The sequence below is a fragment of the Heptranchias perlo genome, unplaced genomic scaffold (assembly GCF_035084215.1).
Source record: "Heptranchias perlo isolate sHepPer1 unplaced genomic scaffold, sHepPer1.hap1 HAP1_SCAFFOLD_330, whole genome shotgun sequence".
NCBI classification, from domain to species: domain Eukaryota; kingdom Metazoa; phylum Chordata; class Chondrichthyes; order Hexanchiformes; family Hexanchidae; genus Heptranchias; species Heptranchias perlo.
This window is the reverse complement of record NW_027139342.1, coordinates 163,818-181,610: the sequence shown is the minus strand read 5'-3', so window position 1 is coordinate 181,610 and position 17,793 is coordinate 163,818. Positions and strand designations below refer to the sequence as shown.

Sequence of the window (17,793 nt, the reverse complement as noted above, 5' to 3'; positions counted from 1 at the left end):
GTTTTCGGCTTGTGTTTACTGAGCCCAGTTTGCTGTATTCTGGCTACAGATTGTAAAATTGTAATCTTGTGTTTCTGATTTTGGTTCTGACCTGCTACTGCAGGACTGAAAGGGTTAATCTTCAGACAGAGTGAATCATGAAAGTGAAACTAACATCGTCACTCCCTACACCGGGTGTTTATAAGAATTTCACTTCCTGCTCTGGTTCCTCAGTCTCTCTTGTGCTGTGTGAAAGCTGCTTCAGGTGCTGTAGGGATGGAGCCTGGAGCTTATTCAGCCCATGTCGTGTGTGATTACTGTGTCGAGAATCCATCCCCAGCTGTGAAGACGTGTCTGAAATGTGAAACATCATTTTGCTCCAGTCATTTAAAACCACATCTGCTGAACAAGGCCTTCAGTGGACACACCCTCATCGAACCTGTGGCTGATCTTACAGACAGGCAGTGCGTTGACCATAAGAAGGTCCTTGAATACTACTGTGAAGATGATGCAGAGTATGTGTGTGTTTCCTGTACGATAATAGGGAAACATAAATCCCACACACTGCTGAGCCTGGATGAGGCACAAGCTGCAATTAAGGTGAGTGACACAATTCCTGATATTAAATACAGTGAGGGAGAGTTTTCCTGTTAATGACCAACATTAATTAGAACTGATTGCAGACAGTGCTGATTTCGCCCAGTGTTTTCTTGCTGCCCCAGGTCTGGGTTTACAGCTGTTTGTTTTTAGAGCAGAGCATGTTGTAGCCCTGTGTAACGCTGGGGTATTCTGCCATCTGACCAGCAGGGAGAGGACCATCACCGGTGGGGGGAGTGAGGGACACCCACGGGGGGAGACTCAGGGGCTGGGGGGAGAAACTGTTTCTCACAACAAGAGGGAATTGGTGTTTGAGAAATGCTGGTGTGACTGAGTCTGTCTCCCTTTCCCCTCGGCTGATTCCTGGAAATGGAGGAGCTGAGTCCGTGTGAAAATGCAGCACACGGTGAGTCAGTGTGAAAAGAAGCCGGTGTGTGTGTGGTTCCTCAGTTTATACAGGGCAGGGAGCGCCTCTTTACTGAGAGTCACAGAAGGGAATATTTCTGCTCAGGGCCCAGACACTGAGAATCCCCAAAACTACTTTCTATCCACTCCCAGTGGGGTCACTCCTAGAACGGAATCATTTCCCTTTTACATTCCAGTTTGAATCCCTTTTAAACACTTTCCAATTGCCTTTACAGGAAGAATTGGAGAGAGAAATCGAGAGTCTTCGGGGAGTCCAGCAGAATTGTTCCAGCAAACAGCGAGACTTGGAGAGATCAGAAGCTGAAATAAAGGTGGGTAAAGTGGGACTGGATTTAGAAAGGGTTTCTCTCCCCACTGAGTCAATGAGCACATCAGAAACAGGCCTTCCAAACCAGGCTGGTTGTGTTGGGGCCGAGTCACTGATTACACTGAGTTCCCCGTGTGTTTGATGTGAGGGGGAGCTGCTTAACTCTCCCTGCACCTCCCAGGGAATATTATTACATCACTTGGGCACTGGATTTCCTGAAACAGACACAGTCAGAGGCTGGGAGTTGGAGACTTGCCCTGAAGCCTGTATCAGATGAACATCGAAAGGAAGAGGTCGAAAAGAACATTAGCCCCAGCGAGCCTGCCCCAGGCAGACAGGGTTCAATCACACACACCACTGATCCACCCCGAACCATGTACTCACCTGGGAATGGCAAACAGAAGAGAGAAAAAACACCTGCAGACAATTCAGGACAAACTCTGGGAAATTCCTCCCCAGCTCCCTTTTAAAGGGTGGGAGTGACTCCATACCCCCGACATGTTCAGGGAGTCTGTTCCAGAGATCGAGGACTCTGGGGTCTAACCTAACTCTGTGCCTATGGATTTTATACACAGGCCCTCGAGTCCGACCATCCTGATCCATCTCAAGTACCTCACCCAACGAGTGAGTCCAATAATCCCTCGATCATTTTAAAAACCTCAATCATGTCCCTCTCGGCCTGCCTTTCTCGAAATCGCCTTCCCTCTTGGAGCCGATCCTCAGAACTAAAATCCATCAGACTACGTGTCATTCTGGCCACCGTCCTCTCCAGAGTCTCAATCTCCTTCACCAGGTGTGGGCACCAAAACTGGACCCATCACTCCAGTTGTGGATGGACCAGGTGGCAGTGCCATACACAGTCTAAATACAGTGCTCTTTCTATTAAACTCAAGGCTCAAGGCCACACTCGTTAAACTCTGTTTTCTCTCCCAGTAGACCCTCCCCCACTGCTTGTCTATCTTTAACGGGTAATCGAGTAGTGATCGAAACAAACTGTCCCGTCCCTGGAAAGTGCCGTGTGCTCAGGGTAAGAGCTGTGTGGAAGGGCCGTTTGAAATGAGAGTTGGTTTGGGTTTCAGACACGAATCAATGAGCTGAAAGGAAAGCTATCGAAGAGCTTCTCTGAATGGAGGAGACAGCTGGAAGAAGATGAAGAATACGCACTGAAACTGATCGATGAGGAGGGGCTCCGAGCTCTCTCACAGATTAGAAGCTGCTCTGAAGCATTAAACAAGAGGATGGAACAGATTACATTAATAGATGGAGAAACCCAGAGTCTGGTACAGAGGGACCATCTCTCCTTTATTCAGGTACATCTTCAATATAAACAGGGCCATGTCTGGGGAATGGGGCGTTTCTGTGAGGCTGGTGAGAGGGCTGAATTGTTTGAAGATTGTTGGTGGGGCCCAGCATTGGTGCTGCCCCCTCGGCCCTGCCCTGGGAGTGTTGGCGCTGCCCCCTCAGCCCTGCCCTCGGAATGTTGGTGCTGCCCCCTCAGCCCTGCCCTCGGAGTGTTGGCGCTGCCCCCTCAGCCCTGCCCTCGGAGTGTTGGTGCTGCACCCTCAGCCCTGCCCTCGGAGTGTTGGCGCTGCCCCCTCAGCCCTGCCCTCGGAGTGTTGGCGCTGCCCCCTCGGCCCTGCCCTGCGAGTGTTGGTGCTGCCCCCTCAGCCCTGCCCTCGGAGTGTTGGCGCTGCCCCCTCGGCCCTGCCCTCGGAGTGTTGGCACTGCCCCCTCAGCCCTGCCCTCGGAGTGTTGCCGCTGCCCCCTCAGCCCTGCCCTCGGAGTGTTGCTGCTGCCCCCTCAGCCCTGCCCTCAGAGTGTTGGCGCTGCCCCCTCGGCCCTGCCCTCGGAGTGTTGGTGCTGCCCCCTCAGCCCTGCCCTCGGAGTGTTGGCGCTGCCCCAGGATGGAGTGCAGTGAAATGTGGGATTATTGCCCATTCCTGTGACTGGCCCCACCTACTGTTATACACTGAACTCTTTACTCTCAATCCCAAATTCCCTCTTTGGTTCCATTGGGTGTTGATTTGTTCGTTGACTGATTTGATCTCCTCTCTTTATTCACAGAACTCGAAGCAGCTCCTTTCCAGGTAAGTTCCTCTCAGTCATACAGTACCTGCTGCTGATAGGGAACCTTCCCCTATATCTGGGAGAAGAGTGAAAGTAGAATCACCGCTTGGAAACCTTCCCAGATAAGGTGCTTTCAAATGCTGGGAATATTGAGTGATGTTTAACTGTGGTTTGAGGGGTTATTGGCTCAGGCAGCCTGTGGGAAATGGGAGATTCCACATGTACACTGACGACCCCCAGCTCTACCTCACCACCACCTCTCTCGACCCCTCCACAGCATCTGATTTGTTACGCTGCTTGTCCGACATCCAGTATTGGATGAGGTGAAATTTCCTCCAATTGAATATTGGGAAGTTCGAAGCCATTGTCTTCAGTCCCCACCACAAACTCCGTTCCCTAGTCACCGACTCCATCCCCCTCCCTGGCCACTGTCTGAGTCTGAACCAGACTGTTCACAACCTCGGCGTTCTATTTGACCCTGAGCTGAGCCTCCGACCCCATTTCCTCTCCATCACCAAGACCTCCTACTTCCACCCCATAATATCACCTGTCTCAGCATCTGCTGCTGAAACCCTCATCCGTGCTATTGTTACCTCTGGACTCGACTTTTCCAATTCTCTCCTGTCCGGCCTCCCATCTTCCACCCGCCATGACCTTCAGCTGATCCAAAACTCTGCTGCCCGTATCCTAACTCGCACCAAGTCCCGTTCACCCATCACCCTCTGCTCACTGACCGACATTGACTCCCGGTCCAGCAACGCCTCGAGTTTAAAATTCTCATCCTTGTTTTAATTCCCTCCATGGCCTCGTCACTCCCTGTCTCTGTAACCTCCTCCAGCCCTACAACTCTCCGAGAACTCTGCGTTCCACTAATTCTGTCCTTTTGTGCATCCCCGATTTGCTTCACCCCACCATCGGCAGTCGTGTTTTCAGCTTTCTAGGCCCGAAGCTCTGGAATTCTCCCCCTAAACATTTCCTTCTCTCTACCTCTACCTCTCCTTCTCTCTACGTCTACCTCTCCACCTCTCTACCTCGACCTCTCCACCTCTCTATGTCTACCTCTCCACCTCTCTATGTCTACCTCTCCACCTCTCTACGTCTACCTCTCCTCCTCTCTATGTCTACCTCTCCTCCTCTCTACATCTACCTCTCCACCTCTCTGCGTCTACCTCTCCACCTCTCTACGTCTACCTCTCCTCCTCTCCATGTCTACCTCTCCACCTCTCTACGTCTACCTCTCCACCTCTCTACGTCTACCTCTCCACCTCTCTACCTCTACCTCTCCACCTCTCTACTTCTACCTCTCCACCTCTCTACGTCTACCTCTCCACCTCTCTACTTCTACCTCTCCACCTCTCTACGTCTACCTCTCCACCTCTCTACCTCTACCTCTCCACCTCTCTACGTCTACCTCTCCACCTCTCTACGTCTACCTCTCCTCCTCTCCATGTCTACCTCTCCACCTCTCTACGTCTACCTCTCCACCTCTCTACGTCTGCCTCTCCTCCTCTCTATGTCTACCTCTCCTCCTCTCCATGTCTACCTCTCCACCTCTCTACGTCTACCTCTCCACCTCTCTACGTCTACCTCTCCTCCTCTCCATGTCTACCTCTCCACCTCTCTACGTCTACCTCTCCACCTCTCTACGTCTACCTCTCCTCCTCTCTATGTCTACCTCTCCTCCTCTCCATGTCTAACTCTCCACCTCTCCATGTCTACCTCTCCTCCTCTCCATGTCTCCCTCTCCACCTCTCTACGTCTACCTCTCCACCTCTCTACGTCCACCTCTCCTCCTCTCTACGTCTACCTCTACCTGGGAGGCTGTTCCTTCTCCTCTCCTCACTTCACATGATTGTAGAGAGTGTGATCCTGCAGAGAGGGGGGAGCACAGACTGGAGACCCTCGGGATAATAATAATTATTAATAATGGAAAGATGAGGACTCCAGTACAGAGAAACTGGACTGAACACAGACGGCTTTGAAAATCACAAACTGAGCTGAAGTGGCAGCAAACCAGGATCCCACTGCACGTGTGGAGATCAGTGTGAATGCAGGGAGACTGCAAATCCCGGGATTCTGCCATTTTCAGGATGGGTTGCTGTGGGGTCTCAGTACGAGCATTAGAAGGGGTGCAGGTTGTTGCACTGATCACTCGTTCCCCTCTGGGTTTCTGATCTGAAATGTCCCCACTGATAAAAACATTCTCTCCTCTTTCATTCCAGAGTGACTGAGACTCAGAGAGTCACAGACCCAGATGTTCCAGCGCTCACCCTGAACCTGTCCAATATATCTCAACTTATCCAGAAGAGGCTGAATGGATCGGAAAAGTATCACTCAGACATACTGGGAATCATTGGTAAGAACGTGCAGCTTTTCTCCAATATAAGGGACTGAGAGCAGGTCGGGTTAGTTGTGTTCAGACAGCTGGGAATATCCAAAATAATTCAGGAACTCACAAAGACACAGACACACACGCCCTGTCACAGAGACTCACACAGACACACACGCCCTGTCACAGAGACTCACACAGACATACACACCCTGTCACAGAGACTCACACAGACACACACGCCCTGTCACAGAGACTCACACAGACACACACGCCCTGTCACAGAGACTCGCACAGACACACACGCCCTGTCACAGAGACTCACACAGACACACACGCCCTGTCACAGAGACTCGCACAGACACACACGCCCTGTCACAGAGACTCACACAGACACACACGCCCTGTCACAGAGACTCGCACAGACACACACGCCCCGTCACAGAGACTCACACAGACACACACGCCCTGTCACAGAGACTCACACAGACACACACGCCCTGTCACAGAGACTCACACAGACACACACGCCCCGTCACAGAGACTCACACAGACGCACACGCCCTGTCACAGAGACTCACACAGACACACACGCCCCGTCACAGAGACTCACACAGACACACACGCCCCGTCACAGAGACTCTCACAGACACACACGCCCTGTCACACAGACACACAGACACACACGCCCCGTCACTGAGACTCACACAGACACACACGCCCTGTCACAGAGACTCACACAGACACACACGCCCTGTCACAGAGACTCACACAGACACACACGCCCTGTCACAGAGACTCACACAGACACACACGCTCTGTCACAGAGACTCACACAGACACACACGCCCCGTCACAGAGACTCACACAGACACACACGCCCCGTCACTGAGACTCACACAGACACACACGCCCTGTCACAGAGACTCACACAGACACACACGCCCTGTCACAGAGACTCACACAGACACACACGCCCTGTCACAGAGACTCACACAGACACACACGCTCTGTCACAGAGACTCACACAGACACACACGCCCCGTCACAGAGACTCACACAGACACACACGCCCTGTCACACAGACACACAGACACACACGCCCCGTCACTGAGACTCACACAGACACACACGCCCTGTCACAGAGACTCACACAGACACACACGCCCTGTCACAGAGACTCACACAGACACACACGCCCCGTCACAGAGACTCACACAGACACACACGCCCTGTCACAGAGACTCACACAGACACACATGTCCTGTCACAGAGACACACATAGACTCGGATAGATATAGACACAATCAATAAATACACAAATATAAACAGATAGGGAGAGAGAGAGAGAGAGATTGAAATCAATGGAAGTCCTGATACTGACTGATTTAAGGAACATTGACTGTTCCCACAGTTGGCATCAAAAGGATTTATTTATTGAATTGTTCCCATCCCTGCCCTGTCTGTTTCACTCTCTGTATTACTGTGACTCTCTATTCCATTCCCTTTAATACCCGCCCTATCTGTTCCACTCTCTAATACTTGACTGATCTGTTTCACTCTGTAATTCACACCCCGTTTTCCTGTCGGTTTCACCGACTGTAATACCTGCCCCGTCAGTTTCACTGTGTTAGGGTCTGTCACACCCGTGCTGTCTGGTTCACCACACAATACACAGTCGGTCTGTTTTGTTTTCTGTACGGGTGAAAAACAGTAATTAGTATTTATCATGAAGCAAAACTATACAGAAGCAAGAGCCAATCAGTGGATGAGTTCACAAAACAGGACTTAACTTGTTCCCACACATCGATTGGCTTCCTGGGTCCAACAGAACAAGTGTTTTTGAGTATTTGCTGCCCTTTTCTCCGAGTCTTTATAACTCTGGTGCTCAGTCTCCACAGAGCTCAGTGCTGTAACGTGGGGTTAAACAGTACACAGGTGAATTAAAGCAAACAGCAGCAGCTGTCACACTTCCCCCCCAGCTGGGTCGTTACTAGAACTGTCAATCAGAATCAGCACAAACCACACAGTGGCAGCAACCATGTCAATCTGCAATGACACCCAGCACCTGCAATACCAGGAGATGATAATACTGACACATGGACACTGGTCACTCACACAGACTCACTGTCGTCTTATCTCATTAATTACAGAGAGGAGTGGGCCATTCAGCCCCTCGAGCCTGTTCCACCATTCAATGTGATCATGGCTGATCTGTATCCTATCTCCATCCACCCACATTGGCTCCTTATCCCTTAATACCCTTGGTGAGCAAAAATCTATCGATCTCAGATTTAAAATGATGAGTTGCTAACTTCTCTCCTGATTGGCCTGGCTCTGATTTTACGGTCATGTCCCCTTTTCCTAGACTCCCCCACCAGTGGAAAAAATTTCCCTCTAACGACCCGATCAATTCCTTTCAAAATCCTAAAATCCTCAATCAAATCACCCCTTAACCTCCAGGGAATACAAGCCTCGTTTATATAATCTCTCCTCATAATCTAACCCTTGGAGCCCTGGTAATATTCTGGTGAATCGACACTGCACTCCTTCCAAGGCCAATATATCCTTTCTCAGTGCGGTGCCCAGAACTGTACCCAGTACTCCAGATGTGGTCTAACCAGGGATTTGTCCAGCTGTAGGAAAACTCCCTCCCCTCTATATTCCAGTCCTCCACTTATAAAGGCTCACATTCCATTCGCCTTTTTGATTATGTTTTGGACCTGACGACTACATTTCAGTGATCTGTTTACACGGACCCCGTCATCTCTTTGGACCTCCACTGCTCCAGCTTTTCACCGTTTAAATATACTCACATCGATCCTGTTTTGGACCAAAATGGATGACCTTATACTCATGAGCATTGAAATCCATCTGCCACAGTTTTGCCCACTCACTTAATCTATCAATGTCTCTTTATAATTTTATGATCCTGTCTCCACTATTTAATATGCCTCCAATCTTTGTGTCATTGGAAAATTTGGATATAAGGCCCTTTATTGTGTTATCAAAGTCATTAATAAAAATAGGGAACATTTATTTTTTATTCGTTCATGGGATGTGGGCGTCGCTGGCGAGGCCGGCATTTATTGCCCATCCCTAATTGCCCTTGAGAAGGTGGTGGTGAGCCGCCTTCTTGAACCGCTGCAGTCCGTGTGGTGAAGGTTCTCCCACAGTGCTGTTAGGGAGGGAGTGCCAGGATTTTGACCCAGCGACGATGAAGGAACGGCGATATATTTCCAAGTCGGGATGGTGTGTGACTTGGAGGGGAACGTGCAGGTGGTGTTGTTCCCATGCGCCTGCTGCTCTTGTCCTTCTAGGTGGTAGAGGTCGTGGGTTTGGGAGGTGCTGTCGAAGAAGCCTTGGCGAGTTGCTGCAGTGCATCCTGTGGATGGTACGCACTGCAGCCACTGTGCGCCGGTGGTGAAGGGAGTGAATATTTAGGGTGGTGAAGACTGACACAAAGTAATTATTCAACAAGTCTGCCATTTCCTTATTTTCATTTGCAATATTACCTGCATCTATTTTTAAAGGGCCCACATTCCCCTTGTCTACCCTTTCTCTAATATAATTGTAAAATCTTTTTGTGTTAATCTTGATATCCTTCGTATGTTTGTTTTCATTCTCTCTTTTTGCAGCTCTCACTATCTTTTTTGTCTTCCTTTGCTGTTCTTCAAATCTCTCCCAGTCCCCTGGATCTACACTTTACTCTTCCCTTTAGTTTTATCTTATCTCTCACCTCTTTTGTTGACCGTGACTGTTTTATTTGGTAAGTTGAGCTCTTGCTCCTTCGGGGTTTATACAGATCCTGTATTAAGCTCAAATCTTTTTCTGAACACCTCCCACTGATCATCTGTCGTTTTACCAGATAACAGTTTTGACCAGTGTGCTGTCGTCAGTCTCTCTCATCCCATTAAAGTCAGCCTGATCAAAATCTAGAATCTTAGTAACTGGGTTAAGTTTCTCCTTTTCAAACCTAACATTTATATTATGTAATGTCAACTATCATATTATGATCACTGTTTGATTAATGTTCCCTTACTGTTAGATCATAAACTAGGTCTGGCTCATTACTCATTACTGAATCTAGCATGGCCTGTCCTCTTGATGGTTCTAGAATATATTGTTCCAGAAAACTATCTTGAATGCGCTCAAGAAATTCACCACCTTTCTGAGTTGAGCCACTCTGCTCTTCCCAAGCTGCATTTGAGCCTCTAATTCACTCAATTTAATTCTTGTACTCCGTGCATTAGTAAATAAAACCCTTACTTGGGCAAAAGACCCGAACCTGACCTTCTGCCCTGTTGCTGCCTTTCTCACTTTGTGTAATTTAACACGTTTCTTATTTCTCACTCCTGCTGTAACGACTTTAGTTATTTCAGTGTTCCCTTCACCTGGAGTGTCTCTATCACTATTTATAACCTGAACTCTGCTCTTATCCCTTTTATCAATCATTAACCTATCATTTTACTATTGTTTCTGACTGAGACCTCCCCCCAGTATATTAATTTAAAGCCCTTTTTAAATAAATAAAGGCAGCAGATGCTGTGGTTGAACATTACTTGGCTGTGGCAGGTTTAAGGTCAGCTCTCAAGTCTTCACAATCACTCTTCTTCCGGAGACCTGTAAAAATCATGTTTGTTCCTGGGATATATTTCTTCAGATTCTCCAGGTGCTCTCTGAGTATGTCCTCACCCCAGGTAATACCTTTGTTTTTATTTGCTTCTGTGTAAGAAAATCCTTCAGCCTGGCCAGTCTTGTGTCCAAATAAGTCCGACAGGATTGGCCCAGTCTTGTGTTTGCCTCCAGTTTCAACAGTGTGACATTGTGCACACTTCTGAACAAAGACATCTTCGCACCCTGTTTATCCTTTCCACTAGGACCTTGGTCCCAGCCCGGTTCAGGTGGAGTCCATCCCAGTGGTCCAGCTCCCTCTTGTCCCAGTGGTCCAGCTCCCTCCTGTCCCAGTGGTCCAGCTCCCTCCTGTCCCAGTGGTCCAGCTCCCTCCTGTCCCAGTGGTCCAGCTCCCTCCTGTCCCAGTGGTCCAGCTCCCTCCTGTCTCAGTGGTCCAGCTCCCTCCTGTCCCAGTGGTCCAGCTCCCTCCTGTCCCAGTGGTCCAGCTCCCTCCTGTCCCAGTGGTCCAGCTCCCTCCTGTCCCAGTGGTCCAGCTCCCTCCTGTCCCAGTGGTCCAGCTCCCTCCTGTCCCAGTGGTCCAGCTCCCTCCTGTCCCAGTGGTACAGCTCCCTCCTGTCCCAGTACTGGTCCCAGTGTCCCATGAAATGGAACCCCTCCTTCCCACACCACTCCTTCAGCCACATGTTCACCTTCCTGATCCGTTTGTCCCGATGCCAATTAGCACGTGGCTCGGCTAATAATCCTGAGGTTACCATTCGAATTACATAGAATTACATAAAACTTACAAATACATAAAACTTACAGCACAGAAACAGGCCATTCGGCCCAACTAGTCTGTGCTGGTGTTTATGCTCCACACGAGCCTCCTCTCACCCTGCTTCGTCTCACCCTATCAGCATATCCTCTATTCCGTTCTCCCTCATGGACTTATTTAGCTTCCCTTTAAAGGCCTCTGTCCTTTTGACCTCAACTACTCCAAGTGGTAGCAAGTTCCACATTCTAATTTTAAGGTGATCGGCAAAAGAATCAAAGGCAACGTGAGGAAAAGCTTTTTTACGCAGCGAGTAGTTCTGATCTGGAATGTGCTGCCTGAAAGGGCGGTGGAAGCAGATTCAATAGTGACTTTCAAAAAGGAATTGGATCAATATTTGAAGGGAAAAAATTTGCAGAGCTACCAGGAAAGAGCGGGGGAATGGGACTAACTAGATTGCTCTTACAAAGAGCTGGCACAGGCTCGATGGGCTGAATGGCCTCTTTCTGTGCTGTAATGATTCTATGATTCTAATTACTCTCTGGGTAAAAACGTTTGTCCTGAATTCTGTGTTGGATTCATTAGTGACTATATTATATTTAGTGGCCCTCGTTTTGGACGACCCCACAAGTGGAAACATCTTCTCCACATCCACCCTATCAAATCACTTCATAATTTTAAAGACCTCAAAAAGGTCACCCTTCAGCCTTCTCTCTTCTAGAGAAAAGAGCCCCAGCCTGTTCAGCCTTTCCTGATAGTGAAAACATCTCGGTTCTGGTGTCATCCTGGTAAATCTTTGTTGCACCTTCTCCAGTGCCTCTCTATCCATTTTGTAATATGGAGGCCCGAACTGTACTGAGTGGTCTAAGCAAGGTTCGATACAAGTTTAACATAACTTCCCTGCTTTTCAATTCTATTCCTCTAGAAATGAACCATGGTGCTTTGTTTGCGATTTTTATGGCCTTGTTAACTTGCATCGTCACTTTGAATGATTTGTGAATTTGTGCACCTGAGTCCCTCTGCTCCTCGACCCCATTCAGACTCTTATTTTCCAAGGAGAATGTGGCCTCCTCATTCCTCCCACCAAAACGCACCACCTCACACTTATCGATATTGAAATTCATTGGCCATTTACACACCCATTCTGCAAGTTTATTAACATCTTCCTGTCCTTAGTCGCAGTCCTCCTCAGTATTAACGATACCCCTGAATTTATTGTCATCCACAAGTTTAGAGATTGTATTTCCAATGAACATCAGTGGTCCCAGCACCGATCCCTGTGGAACACCACTGTCCACTTCCTCCAGTCTGAGTAACTACCTTTATCACTGCTCTCTGTTTTCTGTTCTGTATCCAGCTTGCGATCCATTCTGCTGCTTGTCCCCAGACTCCACAAGCTCTGACCTTAATTACTGGCTCAAACAATCCGGTCTGCTTCGAACAGGCAGCAGGTGTCTAGAGAAACAACAGCTTCCAGTGTAACACCAGGCACTTCAGAAACCCACCCACCCATTCCAGAAATACCCAGATATGGGAATCAGTGGGTGGAGATCCCGGCCCTCCTGCTCCTGCTGGAGTTTGCGAGGTCAGCGAGGCTCCGAATTTACACGGGGCCAGTGGGTGCCCAGACCACTCCTGCCGTGCCCGCCCGCCCCTGGGCTGGGGTTGCTCAGGCCGTGGGCCTTTTCTTCAGGGGTACACGTTTGCCCCTCGGGAGACCGGTACACCTCGACTCACTCACTGAACCGGCCTCCGCTGATTGTCTGGGTCCTGGCAGGGCCAAACACAGTGGGATATCCTGGGGTACTGAGTCCCTGTCTCAGGCTCTGCACCCTCGCCATCAGTGGCCTTGTAAGGGGTGGGCAGAGGGAACCCCTGGAAATGGCAGTGACCCTGCGGAACCCCCGAGGAACTTTGACCCCGACGTATGAAAGGGTCAACGCCCGAAGCATGGACTTGTTTGTTCTCTCCACAGATGCTGCCTGGCCCGCTGAGTGTGAGCAATGCCACGGGGGATCTGCTAATATTTAATTACAGAGAAATGTAAAGACTATATAACCCCACCATCCAGTAATATGAAGGAGGCTGGACCTCGCTGGGTCACAATTCCCAATCACCGTGTGCTTTGTTTACAGTGCCAGCTTCCACCGAATACAGGGGCCCATCGAATGTAACTCCTCCCCCACACAGCACCTCTGGGGCAGCCCCTGTCCCAGGGAATGTCCTCCAGCTGTCGACTGGGATCACGGGAAGAGCGGGAATATCCCAAGGTCTGTTTATAATCTTACACAAGGATCACGGGGGCAGTGATTCATTTCTGTTCAACTCTTTGTTTTTCTCTGGTGTTTCTTCAGTCAGGGTTTAGCTCAGAGGATTCGAGGGTCGAGTTCCTGCACCTCTTTCCTCTCCACAACTCGGAATTGGTCCGAGTCTCAGACTCAGGGCTGGAGGGGGGTCCTGGGGAACTCACAGTGAACAGGGACTAACGGAAGGGGCATAAGATTCATCCGAATTCTCAGGTGAATCCGCGGTACTGTTTGTAAACTGATGGAGGCTTTAATCAAGCTGTGGGCAGGATGGGACACTAACAGGAGGGAGAGAGCCCAGGGCACACTCCTGTATTCAGGATGGAACAGTAACAGGAGGGAGAGAGCCCAGGGCACACTCCTGTATTCAGGATGGGACAGTAACAGGAGGGAGAGAGCCCAGGGCACACTCCTGTATTCAGGATGGAACAGTAACAGGAGGGAGAGAGCCCAGGGCACACTCCTGTGAGCTGTGTGTTCCCAGTACAGCCGGTGCTGAGATTGTGGGGCTGGAACTGTGAGTCTGTGGGATGTGTTGTGTACAGGTGAATCCCCTCCATTGTGTCTGGGAGAACGTGAGCACAGTGCCAGGGGCTTGTGTGATTAAACTGACTGCTACTGTGTGTCTCCACTGCAGTGTTTGCACTGAGTGTACAGCACTGTGACCCACACACTGCTATTTAACAGGGATTCTGATTGAAGGCCATTGATTTAACATGGGATGAATCCAGTCTAAGAGGTAATATGGGGCTGACACTGTCTGGGAAATACTGACACTCCCACCCTGCAGCTGTCAATCATTGATCTGAGTGGAATAACCCAGTCTGACCAATCTCTTGCGGTGGGGCAGGTTAGGACCCATGAAGGAGATCTTCTGATGGAGGCAGAGGGGATGGCCGAGGGACTAAATGAATACTTTGCATCAGTCTTTACCAAGCAAGAAGATGTTGCCAGAGTCTCAGTCAAGGAAGATATCGTTGAGATGGGCTAAAAATTGATAAGGAAGAGGTACTTGAAAGGCTGTCTGTGTTTAAAGTAGATACGTGACCCTGTCCGGATGGGATGCATCCTAGGTTGCTGAGGGAAGTAAGGGTGGAAATTGGGGAGGTACTGGCCCTAATCTTCCAAACATCCGTAGATACAGGGGTGGTGCCAGAGGTCTGGAGAATTGCAAATGTTACACCCTTGTTCAAAAAAGGGTGTAAGGACAAACCCAGCAACTACAGGCCAGTCAGTTTAACCTCAGCAGTGGGGAAACTTTTAGAAATGATAATCCGGGACAGAATTAACAGTCACTTGGACGAGGGTGGATTGATTAGGGAAAGCCAGCACGGATTTATTAAAGGCAAATCGTGTTTAATTAACCCGATGGAGTTTTTTGATGAGGTAACAGAGAGGGCAGATGAGGGCAATGCAGTTGATGTGGTTTATATGGACTTTCAAAAGGTGTTTGATAAAGTGCCGCACGGTCGGCTTATCATCAAGATTGCGGCCCGTGGAATAAAGGGGGCAGTAGCAACATGGATACAGAATTGGCTAAGTGACAGGAAACAGAGAGCAGTGGTGAACAGTTGTTTTTTGGACTGGAGGGAGGTGTACAGTGGTGTTCCCCAGGGGTTGGTGCTGGGACCACTGCTTTTCTTGATATATATTAATGGCTTGGACCTGGGAGTACAGGGCAAAATTACAAAAGTTTCAGATGACACAAAATTTGGAAGGGTAGTAAACAGTGAGGAGGATAGTGATAGACTTCAAGATGATATAGACAGGCTGGTGGCAAGGGCAGACACGTGGCAGATGAAATTTAACACAGAAAAATGTGAAGTGATACATTTTGTTAGGAAGAACGAGGAGAGGCAATATAATCTAGAGGACACAACTCTAAAAGGGGTACAGGAACCGAGAGATCTGGTGGTATGTGTGCACAAATCGTTGAAGGTGGCAGAGCAGGTTGAGAAAGCGGTTAAATAAGCATACGGGATCCTGGGCTTTATAAATAGAGGCATAGAGTACAAAAGTATGGAAGTCATGATGAACCTTTATAAAACACTGGTTCGTCCACAACTGGAGTATTGAGAGGGTGCAGAAGAGATTTGCTAGAATGATTCCAGGGATGAGGGACTTTAGTTACGTGGATAAACTGGAGAAGCTGGGCTTGTTCTCCTTGGAACAGAGATGGTTGCGAGGAGATTTGATAGAGGTATTCAAAATCATGAAGGGTCTAGACAGAGTGGATAGAGAGAAACTGTTCCCATTGGCAGATCGGTCAGGGACCAGAGGACCTAGATTTAAGGTGATTGGCAAAAGAACCAAAGGCAACATGAGGAAAACTTTTTTACACAGCGAGTGGTTAGGATCTGGAATGCACTGCCTGAGGGGGTGGTGGAGGCAGATTCAATCATGGCCTTCAAAAGGGAACTGGATAAGTACTTGAAAGGAAAAAATTTGCAGGGTGGGGGAGTGGGACTCGCTGGATTACCCTTGCATTGAGCCAGCTCGGACTCGATGGGCTGAATGGCCTCCTTTCATACTGTAACCTTTCTATGATTCATGATTCTTTGATTCTTCTCTCCTCTCTAGGGCAAAGGTCACCAATGAGCCTGGATCCAAAGACAGTAAACTGGAACTTGGTTCTGTCTGATGATCTGAGATCAGTAACACGGACTGAATGGGAACAGCCCTACCCACCTCACCCAGAGAGGTTTAAAGACTGGGCCCAAGTCCTCTGCTCCCAGAGTTTCTCCTCAGGATCCCATTCCTGGGATGTGGAGACTGATGGGCAAGGCTGGGAAATAGGGATTGTGTGTGGGAGTGTCGAGAGGGAGGGGAAAGACTCTGTTCTTGGATACAGCAGTAAATCCTGGTGTTTGGGCTTTTTTCTTGGTTCTCTCACAGCCTGGCAAAATAATCGTTTCACTGACCTCCCACCGATCCCGTCCAACATCAGGATCCGAGTTCAGTTAGACTACGAGGCCGGGACTCTGTCATTTCACCAGGTCACTGACTCACTGACACATTTACACACATTTCAAACCACATTCACTGAACCCGTGCTTCCAGCATTTTATTGTGGGGACAAATCCCTAAAACTGTTAAATTAATCCTGATGTCTGAGACTCGGATGACGTTAATTCCAGTTTCTCAGCCCACTGTGGCTTCACTTACGGGTTGGCTGGATCTGATTGGATCACTCCCGGATCTCCCCCTCTGATGATGTCACTCCCGGATCTCCCCCTCTGATGATGTCACTCGCGGGTGTGCCCCTCTGATGATGTCACTCCCGGGTCTCCCCCTCTGATGATGTCACTCCTGGGTCTGCCCCTCTGATGATGTCACTCCCGGGTCTGACCCTCTGATGATGTCACTCCTGGGTCTGGCCCTCTGATGATGTCACTCGCGGGTCTGCCCCTCTGATGATGTCACTAGTGGGTCTGCCCCCTCTGATGATGTCACTCCCGGTTCTGCCCCCTCTGATGATGTCACTCCCGGGTCTGGCCCTCTGATGATGTCACTCCCGGGTCTGGCCCTCTGATGATGTCACTCCCGGATCTCCCCCTCTGATGATGTCACTCGCGGGTCTGCCCCTCTGATGATGTCACTAGCGGGTCTGCCCCCTCTGATGATGTCACTCCCGGTTCTGCCCCCTCTGATGATGTCAGGAGCGCAGAGCTTTGCTGTTTTTAAGGATCCGTGGGGTCTTTGTGCTTTTCTTTGTCAGGGTCTGTCACTAACGCTAAAAATAGTAACTTTAGGTGAGTTTGCTTGTAATTCGTGGTGTTACAATTGATTGTCCACTTCAGTTGTAGAATTTTACGACTTCAGCTCCAAAACGGTCGTGGTATAAATCTCAGTAGTGAATGATAGTAGTGGCAGGTGTGACTGTATTAATCTCAGTGGTGAATGACAGTAGTGACAGGTGTGACTGAATTAATCTCAGCAGTGAATGATAGTAGTGACAGGTGTGACTGTACTAATCTCAGTAGTGAATGATCGTAGTGACAGGTGTGACTGTATTAATCTCAGTAGTGAATGATAGTAGTGACAGGTGTGACTGTATTAATCTCAGTAGTGAATGATAGTAGTGACAGGTGTGACTGTATTAATCTCAGCAGTGAATGATAGTAGTGACAGGTGTGACTGTATTAATCTCAGCAGTGAATGATAGTAGTGACAGGTGTGACTGTATTAATCTCAGTCGTGAATGATAGCAGTGACAGGTCACGGTCCCTTTAAAGAGCTGCTCTGAAAATCTGAGGCTGGGGTTGAAATTGTTCTTTGGCCGTTGCTCAAAACAGCGATGGTGAATCGACAGCCCGAGTTACACTGACTTCAGTGGAAAGGGAAATCGTGCGGGGTGTAAAATGGGCTGTCCATTCACTATCGCCCGTGTTGCACT

The 17,793-nt window shown here is 49.2% G+C and overlaps 1 protein-coding gene across 1 annotated transcript; it reads left to right on the top strand.

Annotated features, from left to right (window-relative positions):
- The first annotated feature begins 255 nt into the window (after positions 1 to 255).
- On the top strand, positions 256 to 17,355 carry LOC137311337 (E3 ubiquitin/ISG15 ligase TRIM25-like). Its single transcript, XM_067978618.1, has 7 exons — positions 256 to 579; positions 1,218 to 1,313; positions 2,389 to 2,619; positions 3,374 to 3,396; positions 5,599 to 5,732; positions 13,173 to 13,365; positions 15,985 to 17,355. The coding sequence occupies exons 1-7, from the start codon at positions 256 to 258 to the stop codon at positions 16,496 to 16,498; spliced, it is 1,515 nt and encodes a 504-aa protein (XP_067834719.1). The 3' UTR covers positions 16,499 to 17,355.
- Positions 17,356 to 17,793: the final 438 nt, after the last annotated feature.